Here is a 15,593-nt window from a genome sequence, read left to right as displayed (position 1 = left end):
CGGCGGCGGCGCCCGCCTTGATCAGACGCCGGGGTAATTCTTCTTCTTACGAAACCGCTAATTAGTTAGTTAATCTGTTTGCATTCCTCTCTGCTCAGCATACTCAACTGTTTTATGTGCGTGTCACTGTCGCCGGACGGCCTCGGAATTGTACTATATTTTCCTCTAGTTTGCGTCGGGTGAAATTATACAGAGTATGTACGCACGCGACTGGATCACACCTTTAGTATTTAAGTATGCACTGCTTAACAGATAATAAGAACTATGTACTTGTCCGGCCGCCGGTCGTCCACTTCGCAAGATAATCAAGTCAGATACTGACTAGCTACCTGCAAACGGACCTAAGGGCATGTACAATGCATAGCCTTAAGGTAATGCCTTGCATGTCATGTAGGATCGGATAAGACATAAAGTAGGTTCGGCTTCCAGGAGGCGGGTTCAAGATCTGGGCGGGCGCGACCAATGCGAGTTGGAGACGAGGTGACCGCGTTGACCAGGACACCGTCGCAGATCCCCATCTTGCCGTCGGGAGAGGAGCTCGTCCAGGATCCCCTCTTCTCCATAGATCCGCAACGGAGGTGCTGAGGAGGAGCTTCTTCTCGGGACGCCATGAAGATCGTCAAGGTGCGCCCCCACGCCCCCTCCCCTTGTCTGGGTATGCTAGGGAGTGCAATTCTTGTTTCCTGTCATGGTTCTCTGTAGTTTTAAACGCCTCTGGATAGGTCGCACTCCAGATCCCGCGTCGGCATGGCACCACTTTGACACAGAGTCAGCTTTCTTCTTCACTAACCAACACATTACAGATAACTCTGTTTCCAATCTAGAGATGATGCATACAGATGTAGCAAAATCAAAAGTTCTTTCTGTATTCAGAATAAATTAGAGTAACAAGCATGTGCAGGTTGCCAGTTTAGAATTTAGGTACAACCACTCTTTGCTTGTCTGCTACCCGTGATAAAATTAATACACATTACATCTAAGTTGGTTCCAGTGTCATATTCTACCAACAGCCCACTCAAATTGTTCCACAACTCTCTATTTTTAGCTATGATTGTGTTGTGACTGTACTTAGTTCTCATCACGTTTCGTTCGATGGAAATTCAGGGAGGGTGATGTGCTTGAAGATGACCTCATTGGGAGTCTGAAAGTGTGTCTCCCTTGGCATAAGCACCATGGGAAGTAGAGACAACCGGCTCCGTCCTGCTCCAACATCGCCGTCCGTCGACCCAACGAACAAGAAACGCATCAACAGGAGAAGCACGGCACATGTACATGTACACATGCACTTCTTTCTTCCTGATTTTTTCTTCCTCTTTCTTCCAGTGCCTTGCTGTTAGAGCTTCTCTTCTTGGACCATCAACGGATAGTTGTATGCAGGCACTCTCATTTGTCTCACCCTTCCGATCCTTTCTGTGATTGCTAAATACTCCCTCCGTTCCAAAATAGATGATCCAACTTTGTGCTAAAGTTAATACAAAGTTGAGTCATCTATTTTGGAACGGAGGGAGTATTATTTAAGACAATTCCTCTTGATAGCATGTTTTGCCATGATTGTTGTTGTTGTTTATTTAACCAAAAAATAGATTCTTCTGAAGTTCAATGTTCCAATGGAGTATGTATTTATGTGCTTGCCTAATTATATCATGCCAATTGCTTGAGCAGCAGGCACTGGTAATTATTTTCCTAAGAGTGATATTGAGTTTCAGTAACGTAGACCCATCTGTTAATTTCAGTCTTTGGTGCTTTTGCGGATATTTAATGTTGTTTCAATTGGTAAGATAATGGGATGCAACACTTATTTTACCAGTTCTAAAGCATGACTAAGTATGGAAAGACAGGCAAGTGTTATTTTCTCTTGTAAACTTCTTTTGCTTGTCTATCTCCCTACTGGTATGCAGGTCTTTAATTGATAGTTTATTATATATAGTTTGCTTTATATAGAGTTTATTATATAAAGTGATCTCAAGGCGTTGGGCATCTTGATGGTAAGTGCATTACACATCATGCCAGATCATGCATTTTGCAAGAATAGGCATTTCTTGGCTCCTCACATCCTTCATCCAAGATTAATCTCAGTATGGTCTGGCTATACTTTACATAAACTGTATACTCAACTGTTAAACAAGTACACAGAATGACAGAAGTACTTAGAATGCATCATTTTGCTCAGGAACTGGACTGAACTTGCTTTACAGAAGTACTGCATGCACTTCTATTTTTTATCCGACGATATGGCACATAAGTTAATGCCAAATCCAGTGTAAAGTAATTCTTTTGTAAGTCGGCATCATTATTTTTGCATATGTATATTTTCATTCCAGGCGCAAAGGTCAAGCTTACGGTGCATGTTCTTTTAGGGTCCTAGGAAGAAGAGTACCTTTTCCTTGGAATCGAGAGCATAGGGCAATGCCATGGGGTACCATGTTGAAAAGTAGGGAGATGTGGTATTTTGTTTTGCTCATCTGAAGTTCGGCATGTTTTATTGACATCTTGTAAGGCTACAGGTAAAACAATGTGGGGTCTCTTTTATTGGCATGTTTCTGTCTTGGTAAGCATGCATCAAACAGGCTTAGGTTGGTTAGAACAAGGTGTGGCGGTCAAGGGATGATGCTGTAATATTATTAGACTGCTGTTATTTCTGGTGTGCATGCATTTCTGGCCGGACAAGCTGGTTAACTGATGCGGCACTGTGTCAGTGAAACTGGGGCAATATTTTCATTGCTGTATACTATTGTTACACATACGATTTCATAGTTTGGCAAGTATCACAAAATTTGTGGTTAAGTCATTTCTGAATAATGTTTAGTTTCCCGCTTGGCATGCTTCTTTACATCAATCGATCAGATTCACCGCCGTTGGCCAGAGTTGCGCCTAATTCATACTGATGTTAAGGATGAACTCTCTATTTTCTAATAGATCAGACTGGATTCTATGTTCTGTCCATGCCCTGTTCACTGGCATTGCCTCTTGATTCCCCTCTTAAGTAGAAGATCCACAGTAAGCATAGCAAGTCCACTTGAGGAGCAAATGTTGTTTATCACCGCATCTCTTCTCATGTTGACAAGCAAGCCCGATATCTATGAAGGTACACCTTTGTGCTTGGTGGTAAACCTGTTTCTTTTTCAGTTATGTTCAGCATTTCCTTGATCATTTTGTATTATTATTTTAGTATTTTGCTCTGCATTAAGATTTATGCACGGTCTGCTACTTAGAAGAATATATTGTTGGTTTGTCGATGATTTTCTCCTTGTTTGATTTTGACATTAATTTAACAATGAGTACTTAAATTCTGAATTCTGGAGTGCATGGCAGCTATATAGATCCATTATAATTTGGTTTGAGCTATGCGACAGAAATAAGCTTCATGCTTCTCTCAACATAATAGGCACCATACAAGGCGGCGACGGCGTACCGCTCAATACCTGCAGCCCCTGGTATGGACAGGAAAATATGCTGAGCTTCTCGGCCTCGATGACGTCCTCGTGCCTCTATCTAAAATGGCAGATATGTTTGTTTCTCTGGTGGGACTGCAGTTCTTCCGAAGCTTTGCTTTTCGGTATGACATGTTTAGTACTTTAGTTATGCTTCTCGGGCAGCATTTGAATGGTTCTCAGACTACTTTCTCTTGTGATCGCTTTAGCGATGAGGAGATTCGAGTGCATCTTAATTATTGACACCTCATTCTATGACAAGCTCGGCAAGAAAGGCAGCAGCTGACGGGAGGATGTACCGAGGCCTGCGGCGGACTCAGGTGTGTGTGCTCGTTGGTGGTTTCAGTTTCGTAATTCCCATTACACCTAGCCTCTGTTCGCTCAATCTTTGAGAATTTTTGTTTGTCATTGCATTGTTGAGTACGTGCAGCAGGATGGAAAGCAGCGAGCAACGATGCATACTTCACGGAAGCCTGCTGTTTCTCCTCGCCAAGACCTAAGATAGCATGAGGTCCGCGCAGATAGAGGCACTCATGCAGGAAAGAGACGAGGGAGCAGCTGGTGGTCCGGACGACGAAGATCAGCTGAACGTTGGCTCCCATGAAGTTGATTGATTGTGCCTCCGCTTTTGTGCCGCTTGCGTTGCTTTTGAACCACTGTCATTTGTGTCATTGGTGATGTAAACTATAAGGACATATCAATAATATCTATGACTCCTAAGGCTGTTCTCTTATCACATGTTTCCATTGTTGTGTACTTGTTACTTTTCGAGTCAGAACCATGCAATAACGTGGAAGGGGCATGCTTAACCTGGCAGCACCCAGCTTTCTCTCAGGCGGCGCGCCCCAACCGCTAGTATACAGTATTGTACTTCATTTCTGAGCATGCGAAGCTTGCGATTCTCATGCCACAGCGCTAGCTTTACACTCACATACTAACTACTCCTTCCGTTTCTAAATATAGGATTATTAGAGATTTTTAATGAATGTAGATGTATTTTAAAGTGTCGATTCATTTATTTTGCTTCGTATGTAATTTGTATTGAAATCTCTAGAAAGTATTACATTTAGAAACGAAGGGAGTAGTACCGTAAAAGCTTATCACTTTTGACAAGATTACTTTGTGCTCCATGCATACCACGCCTTCGTATCCGTTGGACTATTGGAGAGCAGGTCGCTCACAAAGGATTAACGGAACGAATGAATGTTCGGTGGTCATGATGCATGCCAAGGGCAAGTTCTTTTGAACAGATTTTGAATTATCTCGGTCTGAAAAATCTTTAGCCAAAAGAACTTGATTGTCTTTCAAAAATCTTCAAAGGATTCTACAGAATCCTAGTGCAATCCAAAATCTCCAATACAGGTGAATTTTCCCAGAATCTTAGGATTCTGGCGAGTCCCGCCAAAGAAAATGATTGGAGTTAACAGAGCACTTTTTATGACATTCATAAATCACTTTCATACTCATTCGACTAGATACTGTTAAAACAACAAAGTGTTAATAATTCATCAAACAATTTTTGTCTAAGGATAATAAACACATTTGAACACACCAACTCTTTCCGAAATCTCAAACTACAATCTCAGAAAAGAACTCGATGACGGATACTGGGAGAAGCAGATTCTTTGAGAATTTTCTAGAATCTTGATTCCGTAGAATCCTGCGTGAAAAGAACTGGCCCCAAGTCTCTTCATAGGAAGGGCAGTATACTTTTTGCTGCAACAATACCGCGACAAGCAAGAATTGTATGATTCAAACCAACTTAATTTGGTAGTACACAGAAGGTTGAACCGGATCCCCCCCTCCCCGCGTCGCCTCCTCTGAGGCGACTCGGGGGCAACCCTAGCGCCGCCACCGCGGTTCCCCCTCCCTCTTCCTCCTCTCTGCCGCTGCCAGAGGGGCGCCCAGTGCTCGACGTGCATCCCGGATGATGGTGGCGGAGGGGATATGGCGCCTCCTCCTCGGATGGAGGGTCACGGGCCTCGGGGCGATGGCCCCGGTCGGCGGCGTGCGGCGCGACCTGGGCACCGGCAGGTGCTGGTGGGTGGCCTCCCACGGCTGTGTGGGCTGCGTGGAGGTCACGGTCGTTGGCGCAGCGGCGGCCCCTCGTAGTCCGCCGGGCACCATGGTGAAGCTTCGGTGCCGGCCCGATCTGCTCCGATCCGTGGTGGCGCTGGTCCCTGGCGGCGGTGTCCATCGTCCCATGGTGCCGGATGGCCGGATCTGGCATTTGGGTGTGGTTCCGGGGGAAACCCCTGGCCGGCGCGGCGCCCCCCAAAGTCGACGTCCTGGGCGCCAAGCCCCTCCTTGGAGGCTTTAGGGTGGACCCCCCTCCCGCCTCCTCCCTAAGCTCCGGCGAAAGCCAGTTCTCCCCTGGTTTGGGCGTCGACGGCACCTCGGTGGCGTGTTCCTTCTTGAAGGCGGTGGTCGGAAGTTGCTCTTGGTGGTGGAGCGGTCAGTGTCTCAGCTCCAAAGCATGGTGGCATGGTTGTCCTGCTCCTCTTCTTCGGCCTTCGTCATGGATGCGCGCCTTCGTCTGAAAGCACGCGTCCCTTGCTCCGTGTTGCCACTGCTGGATTTGGTTCTCGTCGGGTTGGCCTTCTGTTGCTCATGGGTCAGCATTGTCTGCTTTTCCTATGGCAGCTCGGTCACCTGGAGCTGGGCTATGTGTAGCCACTTTGCTCGTCGCCGGTGCGGCACCCATCGAGCCTGGTTGAATGGGTAGTGGCCCTCTGCGACAGTGGAGACATCTCAAGTATTGCCCAAGTTTGGCCATGGATGTAGCTGGCGCTCGATGCTTGCACGGCTTGTCCCTCCTCCCAAGTACCTAGTTGGCTAGTTGGTGTAGGCGTAATGATGGTCATCGGCTTCCATGCTCTATTGTTGGCACTGTGTTGTTCTGCCTAGCTCTATGTATCTTCTTTCCGCTTTGCATTGCATTCTTCCCTTTGTAATGTGATGTCTCTGTAATCCTGGTCGGTTGATGGCTTTGTTAATTCAAAGTCGGGCTAGGTTCGAGCTCTTCTCGGGCTCGGCCGGCGTCTTTTCTCTAAAAACCAACAAAATTTGGAACCATGCATGAGACGACCGGAATCTAACGGACGAACAGAGGGAAGATCTAGCATTTGAAGCTTTCTTATGCTTCACCTTTACGTTGGTTCGCTAGCTTGCTAGCTAGGTTGGCACCTTGAGTTCGTGGACCGTTGACATTTCGTGCAGACTTTTTTATACATAATCTGGGTCAGTTTCAACGATACGCTGCTGCTAGTGGCCAGCTGCTGACTCCCTGAGAAATATAGGTGTATGCCAAGGCAAGGGTCAACGCCAGGACATCAATGGAAGGTGGAAACAGCTTTCTGATGGGTTTGGCGACTTGCATGCATGCCGACTTTCCAACGTTGGTTCCTTGCGGCGCGCATGCAGATGCAGGTCATGTTAGGCAACGGCATGGCGGCACCAATCGGTTGGAACGCATCAGGGCTTGAGACTAGCCTAAAGCTTAACTATTTTTAAAGTCAACGGCGTTGACCTAACACAACCGAAGCTGCAAACATGAAAGACAGCAGAACATGCAGTTGCTGCCTGCACGCGTGTCGGATGTGGTCACGTCGCGTGCATGCGGTTCCACTTCTCACGATCCGGTGGCCGGCCGGCGACTTGTCGCGGACCTTGACCCCCGTGCGAATCCATTGTACTAGTACGTTCTTTTGCCAACTTTCCCCGGCGAGATTCATGCACGTAAGTGCTACTCCCTCCGTTCGGAATTACTTGACTTGGATATAGATGTATTTAGAATTAAAATACATCTAGATACATTCATTTCTGCGACAAGTAATTCCGAACAGAAGGAGTATAAACGAGTCACTAATTTGCTCGTGGTGGTCTCCCTGATACTACTCCACACGTGAGTTGGAAACCGGACGGTTCCTTTGTCCGAGCTAGATTTTTAGTGGGTTCACCCAATATTTACCCACTAGGCCACTAGTAGATGACAAGACTATGACCGAACGATCAAGCACGTGCCGTAGTAAAAGTATACAGCACTCCTTGGCCGGCCCCAACCAAGTGTGCTTGGCTATAGATGGCCCATTCGAAAAGTCCATAGATGGACGAGGGCAAGCACACGATGAAGTATTCCCGTCGACGGATCTCCGGCTTGTACTAGAAAAGAAGCGATGCGGCATCCGTGTCGGAGATCCGGATGAAGACTTGGTAAGCTTATCTCGGGGCTGACGACGCGGATAGGACGGATAGAGGGGCAACCGGTCAAGACAGAATGTGGAAACTAATTTCTCGCATGGACCTTTGTGTATACGGGATCATCAAATCACGAAAATCTTTTGCGGCACCACGTGACATATGTGGCAAGCAATTCAAATAATTCAAAAAAAATAACAAAAATCTTTTGCGGCTCCACCCGGCACCGGGATACGACTCGCACGGGCAGCGTACGCTACAAGGGGACAGCGATTGTGCAAGCGTGCGTTCACATGGCCGCCGGTTGTTAACTTCCAAACGGATTGATTTACTTGTCGTGGTTTTAGTTCAACTTTAAACTAAAACCACGACAAGTAAATCGGAACGGAGGAAGGATATTTTTGACGATCAAGGAATGGACTTTTGCGGCTTGGTAAACTAGTGCTTTTCTTTAGATCTACTAGTTCTTTCTTTTTTGAGTTGTTGATTATTTTTTGCGATAGCTACCTGCTTATTACAAACGCTCAATAGTCCATTTTTAGCACGTGTAGCTTTTGGGTTTCCCATGCCACGGCTCGTACCTTTCGCCCTCCTGCATGCATGCATGCACACGAGTCGGCATAATCGTGGAGTTTGTTTCTTCATTTCCTTTTGTGCGGCATCGATGAGCTATTTAGATTTGGTCGATCCAGAAAGAGGTGACGTGTAGGTGGCCGTTGGAGCAGGTCTCTCCTTGCGAAATGTCCAGTAGTCATGCATGATGCATGCAAATTCTTAACAATTTCTTCTGAATTAATCGATCAAACGGGAGAATATTTATTTTGACCAAGATAGGTAAGAGCATTTGAAGCCTTCTTGGAGCCTTTTAATTAGCTAGTACTTTTTTTTGAAGGTTAATTAGCTAGTACTACTACGCACAAAGAGTTGCTTTGACGTCAAACCAAAAAAAAAGTTTGCAAAGAAACGAGAGTTCATTTTTAGATGAATAAATATAGTAGCCATGAGTGTTGACCTTTCAGGGTAGACTTCCCTAGGGCCATTTTTTGTCCCTTGCCGTGCTCATGCATGCATGCAGGTCGCTGATACGTAATTTTTTTTTGTATGTAAATGACTTGTCAGTATGATCACCAGAGCCGGCCTTCGTATCTACGTGTGCATCACCGCATCTGGACTTCTGAAGTTTTGGTACGTCCAGTTACGGGTCAGAGCAGAAGAGCACGGAAGCTCTAGCTAGTGGCCGGCCGTCCGCCGGAGCACTCCACTCCACCCCACTCTGCCCGGTCGATGGATGTGTTGCGCACGTGCGTGACGGCGGTGCGGCGGCCGCCGGCGATGGAGGAGCGCCATAGCCTGACTTCGCCCCTGACGTGGCACCGCACCCGGCACCCTGCCCGCGCACGTGCATCACAGCTACTAACAGCCTGGTCGCGGTTTCTGCCGGCGATGGAGGCTGCCTGGACAAGTCAGACTTCATCTCTCCGCCACAAAATAGTCAGATTCCATGGACTGGAACGGAACGGATGGATCGTCCGCCGCGCGAGGCCACGCCAACGTAGAGTAGCCGCCGGGCACATGCACGAGGCTTGCGTCCGACTCCGCGGTCGTCCAGTCAGTGGGACTTGGCCAATGATCGAGTGGAGTCAGTAGGATCCAATCTAGTTTCTACGACTAGTCAAGGTCCGTCACAGCGAAACTCATGCAATGCAACGCACTCCCTTTATAAATATATAAAATATAGACGTTTCAGAGACTTGACGTTAAGGGGCGAGTAGTAAATTGTGATATACTCCTGGTCCAAAATAAATGTCTCAACATTGTATTAACATTAATACAAAGTTCACCCGCAAAAAAAACATTATTATAAAGTTGATAGAAAATTAAGACACTTGTTTTGAGGCGCAAAGAGTATGGTGATTTCTGGACTTCATCCTCGCGGGAGTCAAAACCATGATTGTTTAATAAGTTGGTGGATTACAGTTCACTCACTCGATCGGTTATAAATCGAGTAGATCATTTAAGCACGTGTATGCATGTTTGAGTTTGTATGGTCCTCTCAGAGATAAATTAGTATTCACGACTCCACGGTCGAACAAATGAACAATCCCGCCCTGTGGAACCACAAGCACCGCGGGATCCTTCCATTTTTCTTGCCAGAATCTAGAGGGGACATTAGCTTGGCTTCTTTGGGACCGATGACATGGATAGAACGGATCAAGGGTCACACCCGCAACACGAGTCCTTTCATTTTTAAAGCATCGAGTGACCTTTTCTAGCTATTGAAATGAGTTAAATGTTTTTGATTAAACAAAAGATGTAAATGAACTCTCAAAGAAATGAAACTTAATATGGTGTCATTATATGACACCTATACCACGTGGTAATTTTTTTGATAGAGTTACAAAAAGAATCTGATGCAACTCATTTAGAAATTGAACAGTCTTCGGGGAAGTATCTTGATTTTGAAGGGAAATATGGCAGGTGTGAAGGTGAATTTGTTTTTGTTTCATCATTTCCTCTTGAATGTATTCCTATGTTTAGTTTATGCCATTGCAAGGTTTACGATCAAATTTGTGACTATTCTGGGTTAATGTCATATATTTAGCCATTTGATGCATTTATAGTAATGAACATAAATCATATTAGAACTACACGTACATTAAAAGTGTCAAACTATTGGTGAAAACATACCTTTTAATTTATTCACTATGTATTTGTGTCATATATTGAAGTAAGAACTACACGCTCATTAGTTGGATAATTGACACGCGTGTGCCTTGAGGCCACGTCTTCTGTTTCCAAACCGCCTACAAGATAGCATTTTCAAATACTTTTAAATTTCTAACCACATAATGCACATGTCATGCATAACGACGCCATGCAAAATTTCATAGGTTTCAGAAAACGTTAGAATTTTCTGAAGAAAAAAAATCAAAATCAATTTTACATAATTATAATTAAATTTGTGTGCTTGAATTTTCACATACACATACTTAAAAGTACCAAACTTTCATTTCAATACACCTAAATATTTAATTCGTGATCTTTCTTCCAATGTTCAAAATTAATTTGAAATCTGCAATTGTAGTTCAAATTTGAATTATATCCAGTTAAATACAAATTTATAATAAATACCTAAAAATAAGAAATAATGAAAGTACACCGTTCAAATCATTTTCATACAATATCATGGTTATATAAAAATTGCATACTGAAATTTTAAAAAATTGCAAAAAATTAAACAAAATACCTACTTGTTTGACCAGCTGTGGCGGAGAAAGGTAGGTGCCCGTTCCTTGTATACCTCCCACCACAGCTAATGTAGTCCAAATCACTGGTCAAATTACTAGTGGCTGACTAAAAGTTTAGCCCGCTACTACTGACCTAGATATCATTGGTGGATGGTCTTGCAGCATGCGCCACTAAGGAGTGAGCCACAGCTAACCAGTTCCCAAAAACAACTGGTGGGTAGCTATTCGTGGCCGCTGCTAGTAACTTAATATCAGTGGCAGGCAACATTTTCCGCCGCCATTGGTATCTAGCCAAAATAATAGTGGCAGGGTCGTGAGTTTGCCGACCACTAAGGTAACCTCATCTATAAACAGATTCTAAGTAATGGTGACAAAAAACGGAAAAAGCTTGTATTGAATTGTTGTCACTTAGGGTTAATGTGTGTTAGAGGGTTCATTGGAATCCTGTAAACACGACAACATATCATCTTGCTAAATGTAGTTTTTTTTTTTTTTTGCTAAATGTAGTTTCACATGTAGTGTCTCCTATATGAAGCTTTTTTCCCTACCAAATAAAATAATGACCAAATAACATCCTGAAGCATTTTCTTCAGTCACCACATACCATTTTAATTTGTATGCCAATTTGTTTTGCATTTTCATGGTTCAATTAATATTTTCATGACATTATATGCATTTCTATGCATTGTTGAGGCGTAATTCGAATACGAATGACAGCCCCATGCAGAATGCAGGAAAATGGGGCAAACAATCTTGTTGATGTTTTTGAGCACATGCTCATGTCTCCATGATTATAAGGAACCAAATTACGCACATTTGGTAGGTGTTGTTAACGGCGAAAACGAAGCTAATTTGTCTTGAAATCTCAAAAGATAGAGATAAATTTTGAAAAAAACTAAACTTGCATGGTATCATGATATTTCCTAAGTAGGCCGTAGTAAAACTTGCAATCAGTTTGAGAAAGTTTGGCCTGCCGCGTGCTTACAAAACGGAGCATTTCGGAGGAACACTTGGTTACCGTATGGGGACAGGTCAAGTTTAAGTGCGATCTGATGGTCCCTTCGTCGGGCGGCCTTGAAACTTTATCTTTAATCAGACTTACCATTTTAAGCAATATTCATTTTCTTGTATTTTTATGGGTTTATTTGATATTTTCAGGACATTACGTGCATTTCTATGCATATTTCGAATACGACCTAGAGCTACATGCGGAAAGGCAGGACAATGGGGTGAAAAATATTGTTGATGTTTTTGAGCATGTGTTCATGCCTCGACAGATTTGAGGAATGGAATTGCCTAATTTTGCAGCAGAAAAGTCAACATCAGTTCGCACGCTCACTAATTTGGAAACAGTTCACCAGTTTACATGTAGATGAACTGCGCAAAATATTCAATACGTCATGGATGCATAGAAACGTCGCGCCACCATCGTCGTCGTGATATTCCTCGGCTCAGAAGAAGTTTCCAGAGGAGCTCGTCAAGTCGATGATCTCCACTGGTTTCATTGCGGCGACCGCCGGTACTGCCTCGGCCGGAGCGACCGCGGGGCCTCTCGCTAGGTCTGCCGCGGTCAGCGAAGTTGCCTTCACCGCGGCGGCATTCCCCAGGGCAGCCGCGGACGGAGCCACCGTGACGCCCGCGTGGGCATCGCTCATGTCAGGGTTGCATCGGTGGTAGCCGTGGCCGTCGAGGTGCCAGGTCTGTCGCCATAGGTGCAAGTCATGCGCCGGCCCTCTCTCTTGAAAAATGTTTTCCTGAGTATATTCTCTTGTGCTGGCAGGTTTTCGGTCAGGCAGCAGGGATCCGACCAGCGGAGACGAGTGCCGCCTTGAACCCGGGGTCCCTCGTCAGCGTCGCCGCCATCTGCTCCGCCAGGTTCTTCCTATCGGCGACCTGCTCCGCCGTCGAAGCCTCCTGCTTCCGCTGCTGCTGGACAAGCACCGGCGCAGCTGATACGCGGACGGCGGCTGCGTCGCCGCTCTTCCTGCCACCAGAGCCTTGTTGCTTGGGCGGCTGCGCGTGGTTGTGATCGCCGTCGTACGTGGCCACAAGCACGGTCTTGTCCTCGGCGCTGCGCTGCACCTTCTTCTTCACCTGGCACGACGGCGCGAACGAGCACCGGAAGTAGGCCCTCGGGCACGGGTTGTCCTTGGTCACCTTCTGCCCGTACTTCCGCCATTGGTACCCATCCTTCACCACCTGGTCGTCAAAATCAATCGCAAATTAATTAGCTAATTGGTGGCGGCTACAACTTTCGTCGCGATCTATAATCACGGGGAAGAAGATCGACGGAAGTTGGCTGGGTGTTCGTTACTTACGAGGCTGAGGTCGGCGGTGTCGGCGTGGACGTAGAGCTTGGAGACCCTGCTGGCCTTGCACTCGTCGGCGCGGACGCGCTTGCTGTTGCACGGCTCGTGGACGGACGTGCACTCCGCCTGGTCGGGGCCGACGGGGACGCTGACGGCGAAGCGGCCGCTGCTGCCGGACACGGCGAGCGGCGGCGAAGGGTTGCGGCTGGCCGTGTCGAGGCTGTCGCTGCGGGGGCGCTTTCTGGTCGCCGACGCCGCGGAGCGGCCCTCCGATGTCGTCGACGACTGGCGGTGGCTGTTAGCCGCGGCGGCCGCCGCCATCATGCCGCTGACCTTGCCCTGCAAGTCAGAGTACTTGGCCACCAGCGCGCGGAGCATGTCGCTGAGCTTCCTGTTCTCCTTGCCCACTCGCTGGAGCTCGGCCTCCAGAGCCACAACCACGTGATTTTTCTTGGAGGACATGAAATCCTCCTCCACGAGGTCCCTGGTCACCGGAGGAGCCCGTCGTGGCCCGCCGACGTTGAGGCCGAGGCTGAGGGAAGTCTGCCCGATCATCCACTGCTCGTCCATGTCTTCCTTGAATTTGCAGTAGCTCAAGAATGGAAGAAGTCGAAGAAGAAGACCGGGAAGCTAGACGGGCATGAGCTAGAGAATGGAAGACGTGGCCGTGGCTTGGAGGAGGCGCGCAGACATCAATTTATACAGGGGAGGGGGAGGGGACATGGGAGGGTAGGAAGGAGGAAAAATCTTGGGGTGCGCCGGGTTCGTCGTCGTCATCGCGTTTCTTTTGGTCGCCGTGACCGCGATAGAATATGTTTAGTGAAGCTGGCAAGAAGTGGTACTACAAGGATTTGTTTTTGTGGGTGACAATCAGCATGAAGGAATGGATGGATGGATTGGGAGATTGGGTTGGAGGAGTAAGCGGGAATTGTTTGCCTAGTGGAGTGGGGCGGGGACAGAAGAGAAGCACTTGTTTCCTTGGGGTCTCCGTTTGGTCAAGGAGAGCCATCGCGTGCCAACAAAGGGGTGCTTTAATGCTTACATTTTGGCACCCCAACAAAGAAAAATACATGTGGCCTGCCTTGATTTTCTTTAATAATCAACAAATAAGGATATATGTGGTTTTTGCCGGCTTTTCAAAATCTATGTCGCCGGGATTTTCTTACGTATAAATCGATGCCAAAGTCGTCCTATGTCATCCAGTTGAGATTCGAATAGAAGACGGCTAGTACAATGGACTTGGACAAAATGAAAAGAGAGTTAGCTCATATCTTTTCGACACACCAAGAAAGAGATTAGGCACACCGAAAAGAATTCATTTTTACCACTTTGTGGATGTCGAACTATTTACAACCAAACTTTCTTTTCGAAAATTAAAGACGCAATATACCAATCTATAATCTATAATCTATAATATCTAAATAGTTCATCCCCACTATATTATTTCTCTTGACATGCAGCCTATCCACATCAGCAAGGCAGCCACATCAGCGTTCCACTACTGACTTACAGATGGGACCAACCATGAGTTGACCAACATAGACAATGGCCACAGCAGCGTTCAGTTACCAGCTACAGATGGAGTCCATTCCTCTTAGAGCATGTCCAATGGGGGCGCTAGCGAAGAGGCGCCAGGACATATATCCTGTTCAATCAGCAGTTCGGCTTTTAATTCCTGGCGTCGGTCAGGCATCGACGCAAGAAGTGGAGGCGAGCGCTTGAGCCGGTTTTGCTGTAAGGTATAATTACGCTGCTGCATCTGCCCACTTTGTTAGCGCCTAAAAATTAGCGCCATGCATTGTAGCGTACCAGCGCCTGCATAGTTTTTTTAATTCTATAATATAATTTTATTTCTCTAAGCGCCCATATAAGCGGCTTGCATTGAACATGCCCTTAGCCCGTTGGCTGCATGCTTGCATGGGAAGGTGAACAAACATGGCAATCCCCCGCAAAAAAAACAAAAAAAAAAACAGACATGGCAATGATCACGGGAGTTAGTTGGCTATTTCGGCTGCAGCATGGACTGGCTGATTTACGTCGCATACCTTTTATACGTTTTTTGAAGACAAAACGATTGTCTCTCCAGCTTCCACCCACTACCGTGTACTATCAATCATCTAGGCCGATCGGCTTCCACCGAGCCCCTCTACTCCGTGTCCATAAAACGAGATAGAATACCGCGATGTGCTCTCGCCCCTCTCCTCAAGTTGCAACTCCACCAGTCACCAGAACATCCTTTCCCCCGGCGCGAGGTGTAGCGGCTGGGTAGAAATCTCCGCTTGAGGGCACTCCTTCGGCTCTGACCGTACGTCCACTCGCCTCTGACGGCTCTCCGTCTACGGCACGACCTCCGGCCCGCCTCGCCTCCGACGACTTTCAGTCTACGGCACGACCTCCGGCCCGCCTCG

The 15,593-nt window shown here is 46.6% G+C and overlaps 2 protein-coding genes across 7 annotated transcripts; one reads left to right on the top strand and one right to left on the bottom strand.

Moving 5' to 3' along the window:
• The first annotated feature begins 271 nt into the window (after positions 1-271).
• On the top strand, positions 272-4,150 carry LOC125523604 (uncharacterized). Of its 6 annotated transcripts, XM_087537442.1 has the most exons (6): positions 278-624; positions 1,105-1,274; positions 2,917-3,085; positions 3,386-3,556; positions 3,694-3,751; positions 3,862-4,150. In XM_087537442.1, the coding sequence occupies exons 2-6, from the start codon at positions 1,173-1,175 to the stop codon at positions 3,929-3,931; spliced, it is 570 nt and encodes a 189-aa protein (XP_087393568.1). In that variant the 5' UTR covers positions 278-624; positions 1,105-1,172; the 3' UTR covers positions 3,932-4,150. The 6 variants fall into 6 exon arrangements, 1 of the variants encoding a protein (XP_087393568.1); XR_015612053.1 differs by having other exon boundaries at positions 272-624; positions 1,105-3,085; positions 3,853-4,150; XR_015612054.1 differs by having other exon boundaries at positions 273-624; positions 1,105-3,085; positions 3,865-4,150.
• A 7,951-nt stretch (positions 4,151-12,101) lies between these two features.
• LOC125524166 (WRKY transcription factor WRKY28-like) lies at positions 12,102-13,842 on the bottom strand. Its single transcript, XM_048689236.2, has 2 exons — positions 13,195-13,842; positions 12,102-13,075 (listed from the first exon to the last, which is right to left on the bottom strand). The coding sequence occupies exons 1-2, from the start codon at positions 13,753-13,755 to the stop codon at positions 12,665-12,667; spliced, it is 972 nt and encodes a 323-aa protein (XP_048545193.2). The 5' UTR covers positions 13,756-13,842; the 3' UTR covers positions 12,102-12,664.
• Positions 13,843-15,593: the final 1,751 nt, after the last annotated feature.

This window comes from Triticum urartu, chromosome 7A (assembly GCF_056163025.1).
Source record: "Triticum urartu cultivar PI428250 chromosome 7A, HENAU_Tu73, whole genome shotgun sequence".
In the NCBI taxonomy this organism is placed as follows: Eukaryota; Viridiplantae; Streptophyta; class Magnoliopsida; order Poales; family Poaceae; genus Triticum; species Triticum urartu.
Note: the sequence above shows the minus strand (reverse complement) of the source record. Positions and strands in the feature narration are given on the sequence as shown.